The sequence below is a fragment of the Fukomys damarensis genome, unplaced genomic scaffold, assembly GCF_012274545.1.
Source record: "Fukomys damarensis isolate Sample0158 unplaced genomic scaffold, DMR_v1.0_HiC HiC_scaffold_27, whole genome shotgun sequence".
NCBI classification, from domain to species: domain Eukaryota; kingdom Metazoa; phylum Chordata; class Mammalia; order Rodentia; family Bathyergidae; genus Fukomys; species Fukomys damarensis.
Window position 1 is genome coordinate 41,941,671 of NW_022900939.1, and position 17,240 is coordinate 41,958,910.

Sequence of the window (17,240 nt, forward strand, 5' to 3'; positions counted from 1 at the left end):
GGATAAATGAACAGAAGGCAATCTGTAGGCTTGGTGTTCTCCAAAGTAACTGCCTGCACCGGGGGGCTGACACTTGCACTCTCCCTCTCCCCCGCTGGATGAATGCTAACTCTGGGAGTCCCGCCTGGCTCTGAAGGCGGAATTGAGAGCACTCATCAGATGTCCAAACGGGCTTTCTTGACTCTCAAGGCCATCGGGCTCCGACACTACATCCATATCAGGAACTCCTTACTGTCAGATAATTCCACTGCCCTCTCCTCTGCTTGCCTGGAACCCATCCTTCATATTGATCTCTTGTCCTATGTCCAATAATATGGCCTCGGGCTCCTGCCACACAAAACTGGAAGTGTATAACCAAGAGATTAGGAGGTTACAGTGGGGCTAGATCATCATCTGTCTTCCTCTTTGTTAATGCCACACATTCCAAAAGGACAAAATAATCGTTCAGTGCTAGGAGCCGGGGACACTGAGAAGCTAAAGTAACCCACCATTTTCTTCCTTGTTTGACAAAGGTGTGGGGGGAACCCCGAATCATCCCAGCAGTTAGTGAGATGCCTCAAAATGGAGTCAAATGAATCACACACAAACCTATTACAGTCACATCCTTTCACAATCATCACAGCTAGTCAACAAGCTAAATTTTAATAAGTCTAAATAAGAGGTGTTATCTTCAGCCATGAGGATTGCACACATATTGGAGAAATAGTAGACACACATGTGGGACATCATCGGCAGGATCTGCCTTGGAGGAAAATTATAAATAAGCACTTTTCTCTTAAAGGGTATGAACATTATTTTATACAACTTATCAAGCAAAAATATTCACATTTGTTTGGTTTGAGGAGCTTTTTAGCTAAAATGCAGGAACCAGATCAATATTATAGCATGTCATCAATCTCTTCCAGTTTAAAACAGGCCCCAGGGAAATAGTCTTTATCATCATATCATCTGAGATCCTGTCTACAGTGAGACACTATTTATTCGTAAAAATTAATTATAGCTTTTAGCTTCAGAAGCCCAAATAATGGACTAAATTTACTTATTTATTCAATAAATATTTATTATATGCTCACTGTACCTGGCAATAAACTTAACAATGAACACATCCTAGCCTTGATCTAAGGAGTGGATAGTCTTGCTGAAAATAGGTACTATGATATTAGTTTGTAGGCACTGGGAATTCCGGGTCCTGGCTCAAATGTGTGCAGTGAAGACAGAGGAGAAGGTGAAGAGCCTCCTCAGAGAAGAACTGAGGAGGGGCAGAGAATGCACACAAGCAAGCCTTGGTGTGCGTCAGTCACGGTGGTCATGGACGAGTCATGTTCCAAGTCGAAGTAGAGCATGGAACAAGAGCCAGAGATGGGTTTTGAAGAACTGTAAGGAGTTTGGAGTTGCAGGTGTAAAAAATAAAAAGTCAGTAAAATAGAATGAGGATGCAGAGGTCAGAATGGTCATATTTAAGATGCGGGTTTTCTCAAGCATTATAAGCTGTAGAATTCTCTCTCAAGTAACATGTATTCCGAAGTTCTAGTATGTTCCAGCAAGAAAAGAGAGTGAATAAAAACCTTCACAGATTAAAGTATGTCCCTTCGCTTGTGACTGAGCGTAGTTTGGAACTCGCTTCTGCTGGAGAGAACGCGACAATGAATGTGCACACAGGAAAAGGGAGTGGTAGATCTGAATCTTACTTCTGCCACTTATGCCACAGGACAAAAAGGGTGGGTTTCATGATGCCCGAAGTGGAAATCATGATCAGCACTAGATAGCAGGAAGACGCTAAGTTTGAGAAATATCTGGAAGTTCAATGGCACAGGTGACTGATTTATTAGACTTACTATGAGGAGAGACCACAGGTAACTCTCAAAGTTAAGTGGGTCGGTGACTACAGAAAAGGTGTTCCATTTTTACAAGATGTGCTGGGATACAGTGGGGTTGCAAGTGGTGAGTACAAAATTGGGCAAGAGAAACACAAAGCTCAGAAGAGGGCAGAATCACATGTACAAGTGAGAGTTGTGACCACTGGCACGGTCACAACTAATGTTTAAGGGTTGCTTATGGAGTGCTAGGATTGGGTTAAGTACTGCGAGGTGCCATCTCATGTAAGCCTGAGAAGAAGCTAAGGACTGAAGTCTCTGCGTATCACGCTCCAGGTTGCACAGCAGAGAGCACTGGTGTGCCTCCGTGCTTAGGCCTACACAGCTGAAGGCGCTCGGCACCGCCCCTTCAGATGCTGATACAGCCCAGGGGAATGTGGAGAGCACCGACTGTAAGGGCCACGAACATAGCTTTGGAGGACAGAACACGCAGCTGGGAAGACCTCATGTAATGTTCCTTCTCAGAAGCTGAAAATGCAGGCAGTCAGAAGCCGGGCTTGCTGTGAGTAAATGTGGGGAGAAGCCAGATTCATGCAAAAGAAAGTCATGGAGAACTAGGTGCAACGGTGAGTTCCTGACCCAACTAAAGGTATGCAAGTCTGAGATCTTATAAAAGCCAATTATTCTTACAAAACAAAAACCTCTTCCTTTAGAACGAGTATAGCCCTCTCATGTGGACCACTTCACTAACTGTCTGTATACAAACTATAGAATGAAAATATGTCAACGTCTTTATAAAGGATAAATAAGCACAAGACGAAATTAGATAATTTTGCAGAGTATGTGGCTTTTAAAAAGTGCTACAGGGCAGAGCATTTCTGTATCTTATGTAAGACTGAAATAAAATGCATATCTTATATCATCTGATTCTATATACATAAAGAATCATAGGATTTTTTTTCTATAGCTCACAATGTGGGGAAAAAAATGATTACCAGTTGTTCCTCAGACAGAGTATTTCCTCAGAATATACAAAGAAGTTAAAAAAACCAGACCGCCCCCAAATTCAAAGACCCAATCCAAAAATGGGCATCTGAAGTGAATAGATATTTCTCTGACAAAGAAGTAGAAACAGCAAATAAACACATGAAAAAATGTTCCACATCACTGGTCATTTGAGAGACACAGATGAAAACGACACCGAGATTCCACCTCACCCCAGAAAGAATGGCTGCTATCAAGAAATCAACCAGTAACAAATGTTGGTGGGGTTGTGGGGAGAAAGGAATCCTGCTCCACTGTTGGTGGGAGTGCAGACTGGTGCAAGCACTGTGGAAATCCTTGTGGAGATCCATGAAAATACTAAGATTAGAAGTGTTATTTGACTCAGCTATTCCCCTGCTGGGTATCTTCCTAAAAGAATTACATGCATCCCACGCATCATACCACATCCATATATGCTGCACCCATGTTCATAGTGGCACAGGTTGTCATAGCTAAACCTTGGAGACGGCACAAATGCCCACATACTGGTGACTGGATAAATAAGATTAAAAAAATAAAATGGTACACTGCTCAGCCATAAAGAACCAGAAACTAGAGACATTTATAGCTAAGTGGATGCACACTGAGGACATACTCTTAAGTGACATAAACAGGACACACGTGTGTAAATACCAAATAGTCTTTTTGGTGTGAGAAACTGAAAGTGTAAATGAGAGTGTGAAACAGTAAGAAAAGGTTCAGTGGGGAAGGGGGAGTAGGGAGGTGGGGTGGAGGAAAGGAAAGTAGGAAAAGAAAAAATATGAGAAAAGGAAAAACGGAAACAAAGCTCTTGTAAATATGCAGGGGTGGATGCGGTAGAAGGGAGGGAAAGGAAATGGAGAAAAAACAAGAACCAAGATATATCATGTACAGGTACAAATCCCAATGATAAATATGGTCATAATGTAGACCCAAAACATACCAACAAACTTAAAGGAAGAAGAAACAAATAAAACCTAACAAATTGAGGCCACATCACTAAAAGTACGCAGTAACATCAAGGTGAAGGAGGCCCTGCAAGCCCCACTTGACTGTGAGGGATTGAGGGCATGTGCAGTTCTTTTCCCTGTCCAAGAGGGAAGCTCTCAGTACGAAATACTTGGGTTTGGCAGAAGCCTGTCTGTCCTCTCCCTGCTTGACCTTCTTTGTAAGATGAAAAGAAAATAATGAGGAGGAATGCTAATACCTGTGTCATCATAAAATGTATGCAGTGAATAAATCATTACACAATACTGAATAAACACACAAAAAATATTATAAAGGAAATGCCTGCCAATCACAAAGAATTTAGAAGCGTCCCTGTGTCTGTCGATGAGATTTTTTGCTTGACCTTTAGATCTTTTAAGACTAAAGTTGGTATTTAATTTTGTCCTCTCACATTCAACGGCTTCTCAAAATGCTAATTTCTTGTGCTTGCTAGATGTCTGTGATTCACTTCATAACACTCTGGTGTTTTAATACCATACTATATATTGTTACTAAGTACTTTAGCCTTTAACTTCAGGAGCGATCTAGAAACACACAGACCGTGATGGTCCCCTGGTGTTATTTTCCTAAGGCCCATTCTTCAGAGGCAGCAACCTCAGGTCCTTCGGATTTGGATGTATTTATACACAATCGACACTTCACTCCTTATCAAAGTGAGTGTGCAAAATTGGTCTTTATTGATGAATCATCTGGTTAACCATTTTGATTGATGTATTAATGTGATTCCATTGGTGAAAATAAAAGTATGTGGTATACAGAGATTGGCTCATGCCACGGAATGCTTTTCATTCTTGAAGGTAATGTACATAAGATTCCAATGAGGCCTAAATCCTGGACCTGCAGGGACAGGACCCACAGATTGATCTTCATTCTCGAGTGCCCGGGCAGAGGATCAGGAGTATATCCGATCGACAGTCGCTGACTTAGGTCCCAGAACCCTGCCTCTACCATGTCCACTTCGAGGGGATTTTATGTGCAGAGTGCATCAAAGCAGATAAAAGGACAAAGACTGAGTTGCTCATTGAGCTTCCACAACAGGTTTTTCTCTGATTTGCTAATGACTACTGATGTAGTAAATATCTGCAGGTAGATTTACATTCACAAGAACCTGGTAATGAGTAACAGATAGCCCAGCACTCAGAAGTTCTGGGGTTTCCATCATCATCTAGCCAAACAGCAACAAAAACAATTTTGCCAAATTCAGCCTTCATATGTGCTCTGAGATCTTCAGTCTCAGATAAATTACCTCAAAGTCTTTTGAGAAGAAGCAGAAATATATCTTTTGTGACTGGAAAAACTATTTTCAGAATTTAATTACCTGTATCTGAAATAATAGTGGCTTTCTGTAAAATATGATTGCCAAATACAGTGCATACTGCTCAACAAAAAAAATCCATACTCTAAGGTATGAAGAAACACTTTACAAATAAATTTCAGGGATACATGAACATCCTAGTTATTAAACTTTTAAATACATAAAGAAAACAAAGGGCAAAGTTGCTTTATGAGAAAGCTGAAACTATAATGAAGTGAGTTGTAATAAATTTTACATCAGCATTTTAACAAGAGATAAAAGAAACCACTGGATTCTTTACTTTGCTGGCAGCAACTGAACCTATACTTTAAAGATTTGTTTTTTTGTTTGTTTGTTTTTGGAGACAGGGTCTCACTATGTAGTTGAGACTGATCTGAACTCACTGTGTAGCCCCATCTGATCTCGAACTCACAGCGATCCTCCTGCCTCAGCCTCCTGAGTGCTAGGATTACAGGCATGTGCCACCACGCCCGGCTTTAAAGATTTGAATACACAGATAATTTCAAATGAATTATTTTAGCTTGTTTCTATCTCATTTCAAAAGGAAGCAGACAGCAGGTCAGGTCAATTATATTCCAACAAGTCACTCAGAGAACGACTCTACTACGACGCTTCAAAACTGTTCTGAATATCACCGTCAAAGACCAATTTTTCTACAAACTAGCCATGGCAACTCTCTCGGAGACAGTACCAAACAATTTGTTTAAGAGTCTCTCAGGCACTTGCATTTTCCAAGCAGGGAATACTGAAGCATCAATCAGTACTTATCAGGGTAGTCAAAGATAAGAATCAGACCGATTACAAAATGCCCACACCCTTGGAGTCCTATATACAACCTAAATAAAACACTTTGCCCACCAATCAATATTTTTTATCTATTTAAAAAACAGTTTCTCAGAATTTATAGTACATTATACATTTATGTAAATGATAGACACTTTCATTATGGAAAAACAGAAAGCAAAACAGGTAAACCTTTTCACAAACCAAAATATCGTGTATAAAACCAAGTCAGACCAGTTTAATTCAATTTAAACCATATAGCACAGTGACATCTGCAACTATTCCCAGTGGAAAGCTTGGTATTCTTGAAAATGACTTAGAATAAAATTCTGCTTTTTCTATTTTTCCTCTTACATCACTCTGATATGAACTGACCTAACTTGCAACATCTATGCAGAAGTAATAAAACAAAATCAACATAGAACAAGAGAAAACCACAGAATCACCCTCACCTGTCCCCTACACTGCCCCACACACATCAATAATTTACAGCAAAACTTACCACAGTCACTCTAGAAAAGATCCACAATCTTTCTAAAACCACATGGACTCTATCCTGTAGTTACATACCAGGGGAGAAGCCAAACCACACCGATTGCTTTTTAAAAACAACCACATACCAATCATTCCTTACAATTATAAATGGAACGTAAAGCTGAGCTTGCCTTATCTTGCTTTTGATATTCGTAATATTTGAAGATACTATCAAGAAGACATTTTTATGAAAAAATGAGGATATTGAAAACCAGCAAAGGGCCAAATGGGCAGGCAGAATGTGACTGTTGGACACAGTTTGGTTTTTGAATATTGCTCCCATCTGGAGCTAAGTAACACGGCAGTCACTAGGTTCAGGTGGCCTTGAGCGCATGAAATGCAGGTGGTCGAACAGAAGTGCTGAAAGAATGAAATGTGTGCCCCATTCTGAAGACTTAAACACAACTGCAAAACATTGCATTAATAATTTTATACTAATTCTATGTTTGAGTCATAACATGGTATTTGAGTAAGTACAATATATTTAAATTAATGGCACCCACTTCTTTTGATTTTTTTAAAGGTAGCTACTTTAAAAATTAAATCACATTTATGGTTTGCATTTCTGTCTTGCATTTATTGGATTTCTATTGGACAGCGGTACTTAGACCGTAATTGTAATAATTTGTAGTAGACTTTGTAGGAAATTCTACTCTACTACCTGGCTCAGAACTTGTAAGAGCTTTGCCACACAGAAGGAAACAGTTTTAAAAGCATATTTCCTACTAAAGAGCATGCTGTTTTCTATAGTCTGATGAGTAGCAAAACTTGAGAAAGTTTGGAGCGTAAAGAGGGACAGGTAGGGAAGATTTCATAGGAAAAGCTTGAAGTATAGGCTAAAGTGACAGGATTTTGATTTTTTTTCCTGAATCATGGATTCAGGAAGATTCAGAACATGATTTCTGCTGCAGAAGGAGGCTCTCTTTCTCTGAGTAGCAGTGCAAGGACCACAGCAGTTCAAGAGTTAAATGACTCAGTATTAACCTATAAACACCAAAAGCAGAAGGCTGAAGGTGACTCTTCAGGACGCGTCCTCTTCTTTGCCTCTGTGCCCTGCCCCTTGCTTCCTCAGTATTTTCCCTTTCCCTCTCATGTCTGTCCTCACTTCATCTACTGACTTTTTGTACCTTCTTTCTCCAGTGGGCGTCTCCCTCACCTTTCTTTGATCCTTCTTTCTCTCTCTTGTTTTTTCTTTTAATGATCTATTTCTTTTGAAAGTTTATATTAAATGGCCATGAACTATATCTTAATGGAATGTAATTTCTTTCACCTTCTTTGAGAAGACACAGGAAAAAAAATGGGAAAAAGATATTCAAACACATGAAAGTACTCTTTTTACCTTTCTTGGATTGATTTTGTTTTGTCCTTTAGCATTAGTGGCTTTGCTCTTTGGGCCTTCTGCAGCCTAGAGCAGCATGGTCCAAAAAGAACCCTTAATCAGAATCACCTAGATGGTATCCTAGGCCCCACCAGATCCAGAGTAAGATTTTTTGGGAGTGAGAATCACTAGCCTTTTTTTTTTTTGATTTTTTGAGACAGGGTCTCACAAGACTGACCTGAAACTCACTATGTAGCCCAGGCTGGTCTCCAACTCACAGTGATCCTCCTGCCTCAGCCTCCCAAGTGTTGGGATTATAGGCATGCGCCACCATGCCTGACTGAGAATCACTAGTCTTAGAGAGGCAGGTTTGTGTCTTGTGGATATCAAAGAACCTACTGAAAGATGCATTTTTTTTTTTTTAAGTTTATGGGGTCAGGGTTTTAGTTCAGTGACTATGCCACCTGCCTCACAAGTGGAAGGCCCGAAAGCTCGATCCCCAGTATCAAGAAGAGAGAGAGAGAGAGAGAAGAGAGAGAGAGAGAGAGAGAGAGAGAGAGACAGACAGACAGACAGAGAGAGAGAGAGAGACAGAGAGAGAGAGATAGATTGTGGGGAAAATTCCCAATTATTTGCTTTAAGTTGAAACTTAAAAGTTGAAAAAAGAACAGGGCTAAAATTGTGACAAATAAGTTTTCAGAGTGGCATTTCACATACTGGTTTTGAAGCTGGGGAATGTTAACTGACATTGTTATTATGGGTCTCTTGGAATGCTTTTCAGAATAGCTTAGTAAAGATAGTTATTTCTGGAAAATTAGCCATTCAATTCATATAAAGCAGTCAATACTACATACGAGAGTAAACAGCACATGCTGCTATTATGTTCCATATAGTGATTTGCAGTTAACTCTAATGTTGGTTAACCAAAATACTTTTTGGGTAAATAAAAATTATGAAAGATACAAAATCTAGGAAATATAGTCTTACCTATTACTTTCTTTCTGTTCAATGACTATAAGTATTTTGGGAGGATGGATTTTCAAAGTACTGTCATATTTGTAAGCCATTTATAGCTGCCTTTTAGGAATCAGTATTTTAAAATGGACCAAGACACAGGCCTATATCTGATTAAAGATGGATCCTATTAAAACTGATTATCATCAAAGCTGTGCTTTTGAACCAAGGCTTTGAACTCATAAGGCTTTGCTATAATGTTTACTGTTATATAAATATAATGTTTCTTATTATAAAGCCTCTAATATGCAGGAAATTAATCCAATGAATGACTATTCAGTGCAACAGAAAATACTTTTATTCAGAAACCAAGAAGATAATTAAAAAATTTAAAACAAGCTATGTAGAATAAATGTTTAGACTATCAATAACCAAGTATATGCCAACACATAAACATGGAAAGAGAATGCAAAAAAATTTCCAGCCATACCTTATTGTGTGTCTGAGTCTGTCCAACCAAGATGAGGATGTTGGAGGAGATGATAGACAGGCAGAAGTTAATCAGAATGATGGACCTCTCAGAGCGGATGTACCTGGCCAGAGAAATAAAGAATGTCCACCTTCAAAATTCAACAGAAAGATGAAAAGTTACACTGTGCGCTGTTGGTGGAATTCATCTGGAAATACCAGGGAAAGACAACCTTCAAAGAAATGGAAATATAAAAAACTGTTCCTTATGAGTATTTTTCTTAGAGACCTAATTTTGTAGCACATGGCATGTACAGGAGTCTTTTACATTTATTGTTTTTTCCTTAGACACTAGTGTGAAGAATGTGGCACTTCTGACATAGCCTAGGTTGCACAACTATGATTTTGACACACTCACTGAGCCAGAAATATAAAATTCCTTGGAAATACATAAACGAGTAAAGTCACCCTTATATATGTATATGTTCATGTCCACTATGCTTAGTATTACCATATATATCAACCAATAGAAACTGAGAATCAGAAGACCCCCATATCTTCTGAAGTGTCCCTCTGCTAGAAAGACATGTTTACTTGCATGAAACCACGAATACTTTCAACCACTCTAGCATTTTCACATAATCAGGCTGTCACTTATAGATCTGAATAATGACACTTGTCCAAGAAAGAAAGAAAAGAAGAAGGAGAAGAAACAAAGAAAGAAAATAATTCTTTACGTCTGAAAATGAATCCATTTCACAAAGGTAGTCTACCATTAGGGTAGAATATTACTTGGGGTATGTGACTGTTACGTGCAGCAAGAATGTAAGCCACAATAAAAAATGCTTGGAATCAAATGTTCTACCAGCTGTTTACCCTGAAAAGGTAACAGCTATGTTGTTTTATTGTACTCTGTGGTAAATTACTGACAGTAACTAAAAGACAACCTTGCACTAGCTGTGTGTTTCAACCTGTTCAATTTGTATTATAATGGGGAATTACATCCCACAGCAGGCGTGGGCTTTCCCGTGCAGTTCTGGACAGGGGTGCCAAAGAGCTAGAGCTACTCTTCAGGAGACAAAATCTGACAAAGCTCTCTCTCTCCCACACCCTGTCTTTGGAAAATATTTAGCCAAAACCCCCACATTTCATTACATACTTCAGAAATAAGAGTAAAACAACAAAAGTCACACCAAAGTACCCAAAGCAGATTTTATGATATAACTTTCCTGTCTTCAGAGAACAAAACCATGTGAGACAACCTAGGTCAATTCTCAGCACAAAACAGCTTCAATTGTTGCTAAGCTTTATCTCTGTACCATAAGTAACTAAAAATATAACAAAGCACACACGAGGACACTAAAGACATCATCAAATATTAAGTTGTTCTTTTGTGGTGTGTACGGGGGATGTAACGTAAAATCTTTAAGAATTTTACAAAATTAACCCTTTATATGGTATTAATGATATTCATTCAGTACAGGCACACACATGCCACTATTAAAATGGTTCCAATGATATTTTTGGTTTTAGAGATAAAAAAACTGGGGCAATAAAAAACCCAGAACTGACCACTCCAGAGTCTAGAAGTTTCCATCATCTTCCATAGTGAGTCATGCTGTTGCCTTAAAAATTGCCGTGAAGCAGCTCCACTTTCAGTACCTTTATACTACATTTCATGCTTTAAACTAAATTTGTGGATGCCTCATGTCAATCACCCATTAAAAAGACTTGCTCAATTGCTCTTTGATGCAACAATGTAACAGAGAACGCACCTATAAATGAAAAGAGCATAACTCAGTCTGGTAACTGCTTCATCTGTTTCTTTGGCGTTCTGGGGATTGAACTCAGGGCCTTACACGTCTAGGCAAGTCCCCCACAACTGAGCCATACTCTTAAACCTGTAGTAAACATTTCTGAAGAGCTGCATGGAACACTCACAAATTTCACGATAGCAGATGAGATATAAAGACATTATTAGGAAGTCCAAATGTCTAAACATTTTAATTAAGAAAAAAAGCAGAAGGATCCTAACATCCTTATTACTAGGGTAAATTTGGTGTCTACAGAATATTTTCTGTTCATCGTGCTATGAGACCCACTTAGTAATTCATGAGTATTTGCATTTTTTTTTTTTTTTTTTTTTTTTTTTTTTTTTTTGGCACAGGGGATTGAACTCGGGTCCTTGGGCTTGCAAGGCAGGCCACCAAACTGCTGAGCTAAATCCCCCGGCCTTACTTCTTTCAAACTATAACTATTACTTCAGTTCTTCTGTTGATGAACATTTAACTATTATGAATCCAAATTTGTACTGTTTCTTCATACTCTATTTTATAATTCTTAAAGTTTTCAAAGACACTTTGAGGTGTTTCTATAATTCTTTAAAAACTTGTAGTTAGTGATTTTGCTTTATTTTCTAAATTAAAGAAAGTTTTATTGTGGACTAAGTAATCCAATATATCTATGATCCATTTTAAATAGACTTTTACTGACAATGCTTATACTCATGTTAGCTGAATTGCATTGAGGTATAAAGAGAAAATGGAACTGCTGCTCAAACCATAAAGCGCCAAGACAAAGAATTTAGTTCTAGATACTTAGTAGGCATGAATTAGGATGTTGCTGTGATTATCTAATATTCTATCCCTTACATGATGAAGACACTTGGACAATTTGGAAACAGTTGTCTACATCCCAACTTTTTTCCCATCTTTCCCTTACAAGACAATGCCTCATTGACAGCCAGGGACCCAGGATTCTGTTCTCTGAAATGCCACAGTGAAACTAAGCTCTTATTTCATCTCCCAGAATTGGCCATACTTTACCAGACTGCCCCACTTTGTTGTGTGTTTTACTACCAGATAACTCCTTCATATGGATGTGGGACTTCTGTTATGAACTGTGACAATGGACCAAAATAGGTGTATGTTTTATTTTGGTAGGAAGCACACAACATTTCTTGAAATTAATTCTTGTCCTCAAAAGACTAAGACTCATGGAGAGCAATAATTTTTTAAAAATAGATGTTAAGTCAAATGGTCTTCCCTCATTAAATTGTAATTAAATTTTATTTTTGCAACTGAGCTTTTAAATACCTTAAGTAAAAAATAAAGACTGGCAGTTCTTTGAAGTAAGACCATCAACTTTTGTAGTTTTAATGTTGCAAATATTCAAGAAAAGTACTTATTTATCTGTATTTTTGACCATTTCTAATAATCAAAATGGATATAAAAAATATAACAAAACTATAAAATCCAAAGAGAGGTGGGCCAAGTAGTTATATATTCACAGTCAATATACAGTGAACATAAAAACATCTCTCAGACTTACTTCTTATAGTAGAATAAGAAATATTAGAGAAATTAATTAGAGAAGTATTGTTTTCAGAAAATATCAAATAGATACAATTTTATATATTGTCAAAGATTTCCCTTTGTTTATATATTTCTGTGACTTATAACCAATTTGTCAGAATCTGACTTATTATTCTCCACCAAGGGGCCTTTTCTAGAGCTTTGTGGTCCTCCATCTGAGCATTCTTACTAGAGAAAGCTTCACTCACTGTGTGGGATGTTCTGGAAATGTGTGAAACTCAAGAAAGTACAATCCTATTTCTATAAAAAGGAAATTAACTCCCTGTGCCAGTTAAATTCTCAGGTTCAACTGCAATTGGTATAAATAGAAGCCACACATCCACTGGAGTTGAGGTATAAAAACATCATGAGTAGAGGTAAGCAACTTGTTATTAAAGGCTATCATCATTTGAACTGGGAAGAAGTGTGTGTGTGTGTGTGTGTGTGTGTGTGTGTGTGTGTGTGTGTGTTTTACCAAAAACAAATCCAAAAACAAAAATTAGGTAAATATGTATCATTGACTAAAGCTTAGTTAGAGCAATTAAAACTGTTGTAAAAATACTACTTTCAGCAAATTAAGAAAACAGCAGACATGCAATGGTTCTCTTTCCCTCATCTAGCTCTGAACAACTGAGCATTCCAAGCCCATGGACTGATGACATACCTCCACAGTGCTGCATAGACAACTGCTAGGGTGATCAAGGCCAGGCAAGAAAGGCCACTGCCTACTATGAGGGTAACGGAAGGTGTGCCAGAGGATTCCATGATCTGTAAATGAAAACAGACAGGAAAGAAGAAAGAAAAGTTCAATGGAATAAAACACTTCAAGACTCAGCAAAACTGAGCTATCACTCAAAGACAGTCTGAGTAGTTGTCATAGTTACCAGATAATGATCTATGGATCCACTCAGCTCACATATTCCCAACTCCTAAAAGGACTAACTCCAGCTCCCTTTTGTCTCACACTGTGAAGTAACACAGTCCTTAGAGTTTTAAATGCTTGACCGTGGAACATTATCTACTTAGAGCTTTCTAAAACACAGACCCAAAACTGTAACTTGGTCAATGTTCGCATGTTAAATTTTCTTTACTTGAAATCTGAAGCAGAATTCATGTTTTAAAATTAATGACAGTTTAGTCACTTCATGACATGATTCTGGGTAAGATACACCCCAGTATTTCTATTTGGAACACACTCGGTTACCCACTTCTGGTATACAGATAGAAAAGATTTTCAAACTTTCTGACTTTTGACAACTTTGCTCTAAGTCGAGCATTCTCACATTAAATTTCACTTGGCCTCTAAAGATAAAGAAGAAAGTACAATGCCAAACTTAAGACTTTAAAAAATATATTGGTGATTTTTACAAACAAAATATGTGATGATATCAGTCTCTAATGACAGTGTCAGCTCCTAAAACATGACCTTGAAAAATAAGTAAGCCTTATATCTTATAAAACATAGATAAAGATTACATGCATCCCCTGATCCAAGAGGTTTCTTTCCTTAGACATGAATGTAAAATTAACTAATGAAATCTGTCGTTTTTTCATAATTTTATATTGGGAGTTTGAAGAAATACGTGTTAGTATTAAATGTATCCCCAAACTTTAAATATGTATCTCAAATGATATTATGAGATACGTTTGTCATCAAAAGAAATAAGAGTGATGCTTACTGAGGCCTTATTTAGGCAGAAAGTCATATTCATCTGAGTGATCATTTTTCAGTATTCCTATTTTTATCATCTTTTCTTAAAATACATGGCATGAGAATATTATTTTTCTTTTAGTCTCATACAGCTGTCTTTTTCAGAAACTACTTTTGCAAAACCAATATACTTTTAAGGAACAATTTTGGACATCCATGCTTCCATAAAAACTTCATTATTTGGAGATATGTATCTATCTATATCTATATCTACAGATATCTCTATAGATAGATATCTCCAAGGACACCCTCAGAAAACCTGTAGTGAAAATACCCAATGCAGATATGCACTGTGCTTGGCCATAGTGTCCGGGGTCTCCATTCTACTACTAACAGTATGCTCACATATTCCCCCAAAAGAGCTTTCCAGTTTTAAAATAAAGGTTTAGTTGGCAATTATTTTTCTGTGAAAGTTCACAGCATATTAGGAATATGATGGGAGTACATCCTCCAAACTGTACTGCAGAAAATTCAAGTTAGAAGACATAAAATTGAGTAGAATTTAGTTACAGCACAGCAACTAGAATTCATTTTCCTCAGCTACTGGAGCTAAGGAGGAGACAAACCCAATTTTGCCACCCTGCAATCTTTCCTATTTCCCCATTTAAAATGCAGCTCCCTGGAGAAACACTCCACAATGCCCCTGCCTTTGCGTTACAGCCGTGTTTTCCCTTTGTTACTTACTATTTCTCTAGGTTGCTGAGCCAAAATGGCGAAGGTAGAGAGACGATCACATAAGCACTTCGTATGGGATGCATCGGTTAGCACAGTTTTACATCCCTGCGTGGACCACGTTCCCAAAGACTCGTTCCTGCAACGGGGGTGGGGGTGAGATCGGGATAAATACGCCTGTCAGCCAAATCCGTGCAGAAGAAAATGCAGTTTAATTGAGAGAATCATCTACTGTAATTCCCGTACAGGAAAAAAAAAATCTACTTGCTGTTGAACAGGGCGTAATTTAAATGCATCTCCAGTAATGCAAAGCAAGAGTGGAAAACAGCGAGCCCGCGGCGGTGCAGCGCGCGGAGCGCTGTCCAGGGCCGGGGTGCTGAAGGCAGGGCCAGCTCTGGGCAGCCCCCTGCGAGGCACGGCGGCGGCGCGAGCCCGCTAGAGCCTTGGCAACCGCTTCCTAGGCTCATCGGATCGCTGCAAACACTCTGAGCGGAGAGAGGCTTTTCGTATTTTCATACCAGCGCTGCTTCCCGGCCAGTCACTGGGACCACGAACGCCGGCTTTAAACATGCGGATTTCTCTCAAAAGCCTGCCTAAAAGGTTACATAGCTTGGATTGGGTGGTAGGATCCTCTCTGCTGCTGGTTAGGGATTTTTCCTCCCTTCAGAATCAGCTGCTGTGAAAATTTCACCCTGGAAACGGGAAGCAGAAGCAGCGGCATCAGCTGGTGCCGACTCTCCCTGCCTTCGCCTGGCATCCAGCGGAGGGGGCGCTTCAGACAGCGGCTTTCACGCCACTCTTCCCTCAGCCCAGGGCCCCTCGGAAGCCCTGGACACCTCTCCCCCTCCGCTGCCTCTCCACCCCGGGGCAGAAGCATTAAACTAAACCCAAGTCCGCTGGAACATTTAGAAGAATAAATCCACCCCAAAGTCCAGGAAGAGGGGGAAAAGACGGCCTGATTTGATTTTCTCTTTGGTGGAGCCACTCACAATGCTAAAGCATATGGTTTATTTTCCACCCCAGCAGAACAATAAAAATGGTATCTACCTACGTCTTCCCAGTGTGTGGGGGGGTGAGAACTCTTCTCCCCCAGCTGAACTACTCTATAGAAAGGGCGAAAAAGAAGAAAAAAGGCTACAGAGCTCCACCAATCAGCTGTCATCATTACACGTGTTCCGTGTTGCACGCACCAGGTGTCACCTCCCCTCCGCCCAAGCATGGGGACCTTCAGCCAGCAAACCCGTATGTACGCGTGTACGTACACTGAAAGACAGCTTACTATTCGTGTTCAAAATGACTCTAGAACTCAAAAAGAAAACCACACGGCTTGGTGTTAATTTTAATGAAATACTTTTTGTTTCGTCTTCTGCACCTCTGAATGCCTAAAGCTTTTGGGGAGAATGTGCACAGATTCTATTTTCCAGGAGAGGTTTCTCTGTGCCAGTTTTACTTCCAACTTGAGTTACGGAATACATTCCGCACTATTGCTTTCTGGAAATTACAAGCAATACCTTTTTAATATTCATGGTTTGATGTCATTAAAATTCATGACACAATACATTCTTAATTACAATTTCTTTTAAGAAGGCATACAGTATATTTGGGAAGAGTTAGATGAAAATTATACTCAACTTTTCCCAAATACTTCTCAGTATTAGTCACTGACGAATTTTGTCAAGTCTCTGCTCTCTGTCACACAATAATGCCAAATTTAAGAAAAACACTATCAGTGTACCTCCAACTGCAACAGTATTAAAACCCAATTCTACCCCAATACAGCAGCTTGTCAGTTTATTTCATTAGCTGCTTGTCTCTTATCTTTTCAGGACAAAGAGTTAATTAAGGCCAAAGGAAAATCATTTATCTCAGCTGATCAAAATTCAAATAAGGTGAAAACATCTGAGAATCCGACAGGTTTTACAGCGTTTCTACATTATTCACCCTGGATGGCAGTTTTACTTTAACGCAGTATCTTTAGTTTTGAGATGAAGTCCACTACTTATGTGTTTCACATTATGGGGTTATGCCCAATATCTCAATAAAGAAACGCTTTATCATAAATATGAATTTATGGGGCACACACCTGCAATCCCAGCATTCTGAGAGGCTGAGGCAGGAGGATCAAAAGTTTGAACCCAGTCTAGGCATTAGGGAGACGTTACTCAGTGGTAAGGTCCTGGGTTCAATCCTCAGTATGGAAAAAAGAGCTCCATATGAAACAAAATTATTATTATTATTATTATTATTATTATTATTATTATTATTATTTTGCACCAGGGATTGAACT

At 38.8% G+C, this 17,240-nt stretch overlaps 1 protein-coding gene across 2 annotated transcripts in view; it reads right to left on the reverse strand.

The window, feature by feature from the left end:
- Positions 1-17,240, reverse strand: part of Adgrb3 (adhesion G protein-coupled receptor B3) — a 665,862-nt gene that overhangs the window by 126,172 nt on the left and 522,450 nt on the right. For both annotated transcript variants that reach the window (XM_010617866.3, XM_010617865.3), the window contains exons 16-18: positions 14,966-15,092; positions 13,235-13,338; positions 9,240-9,342 (exon numbers count right to left, since the gene is read on the reverse strand). In XM_010617866.3, coding sequence (XP_010616168.1) covers positions 9,240-9,342; positions 13,235-13,338; positions 14,966-15,092 — 334 coding nt within the window. The remainder of the gene's footprint in view (positions 1-9,239; positions 9,343-13,234; positions 13,339-14,965; positions 15,093-17,240) is intronic.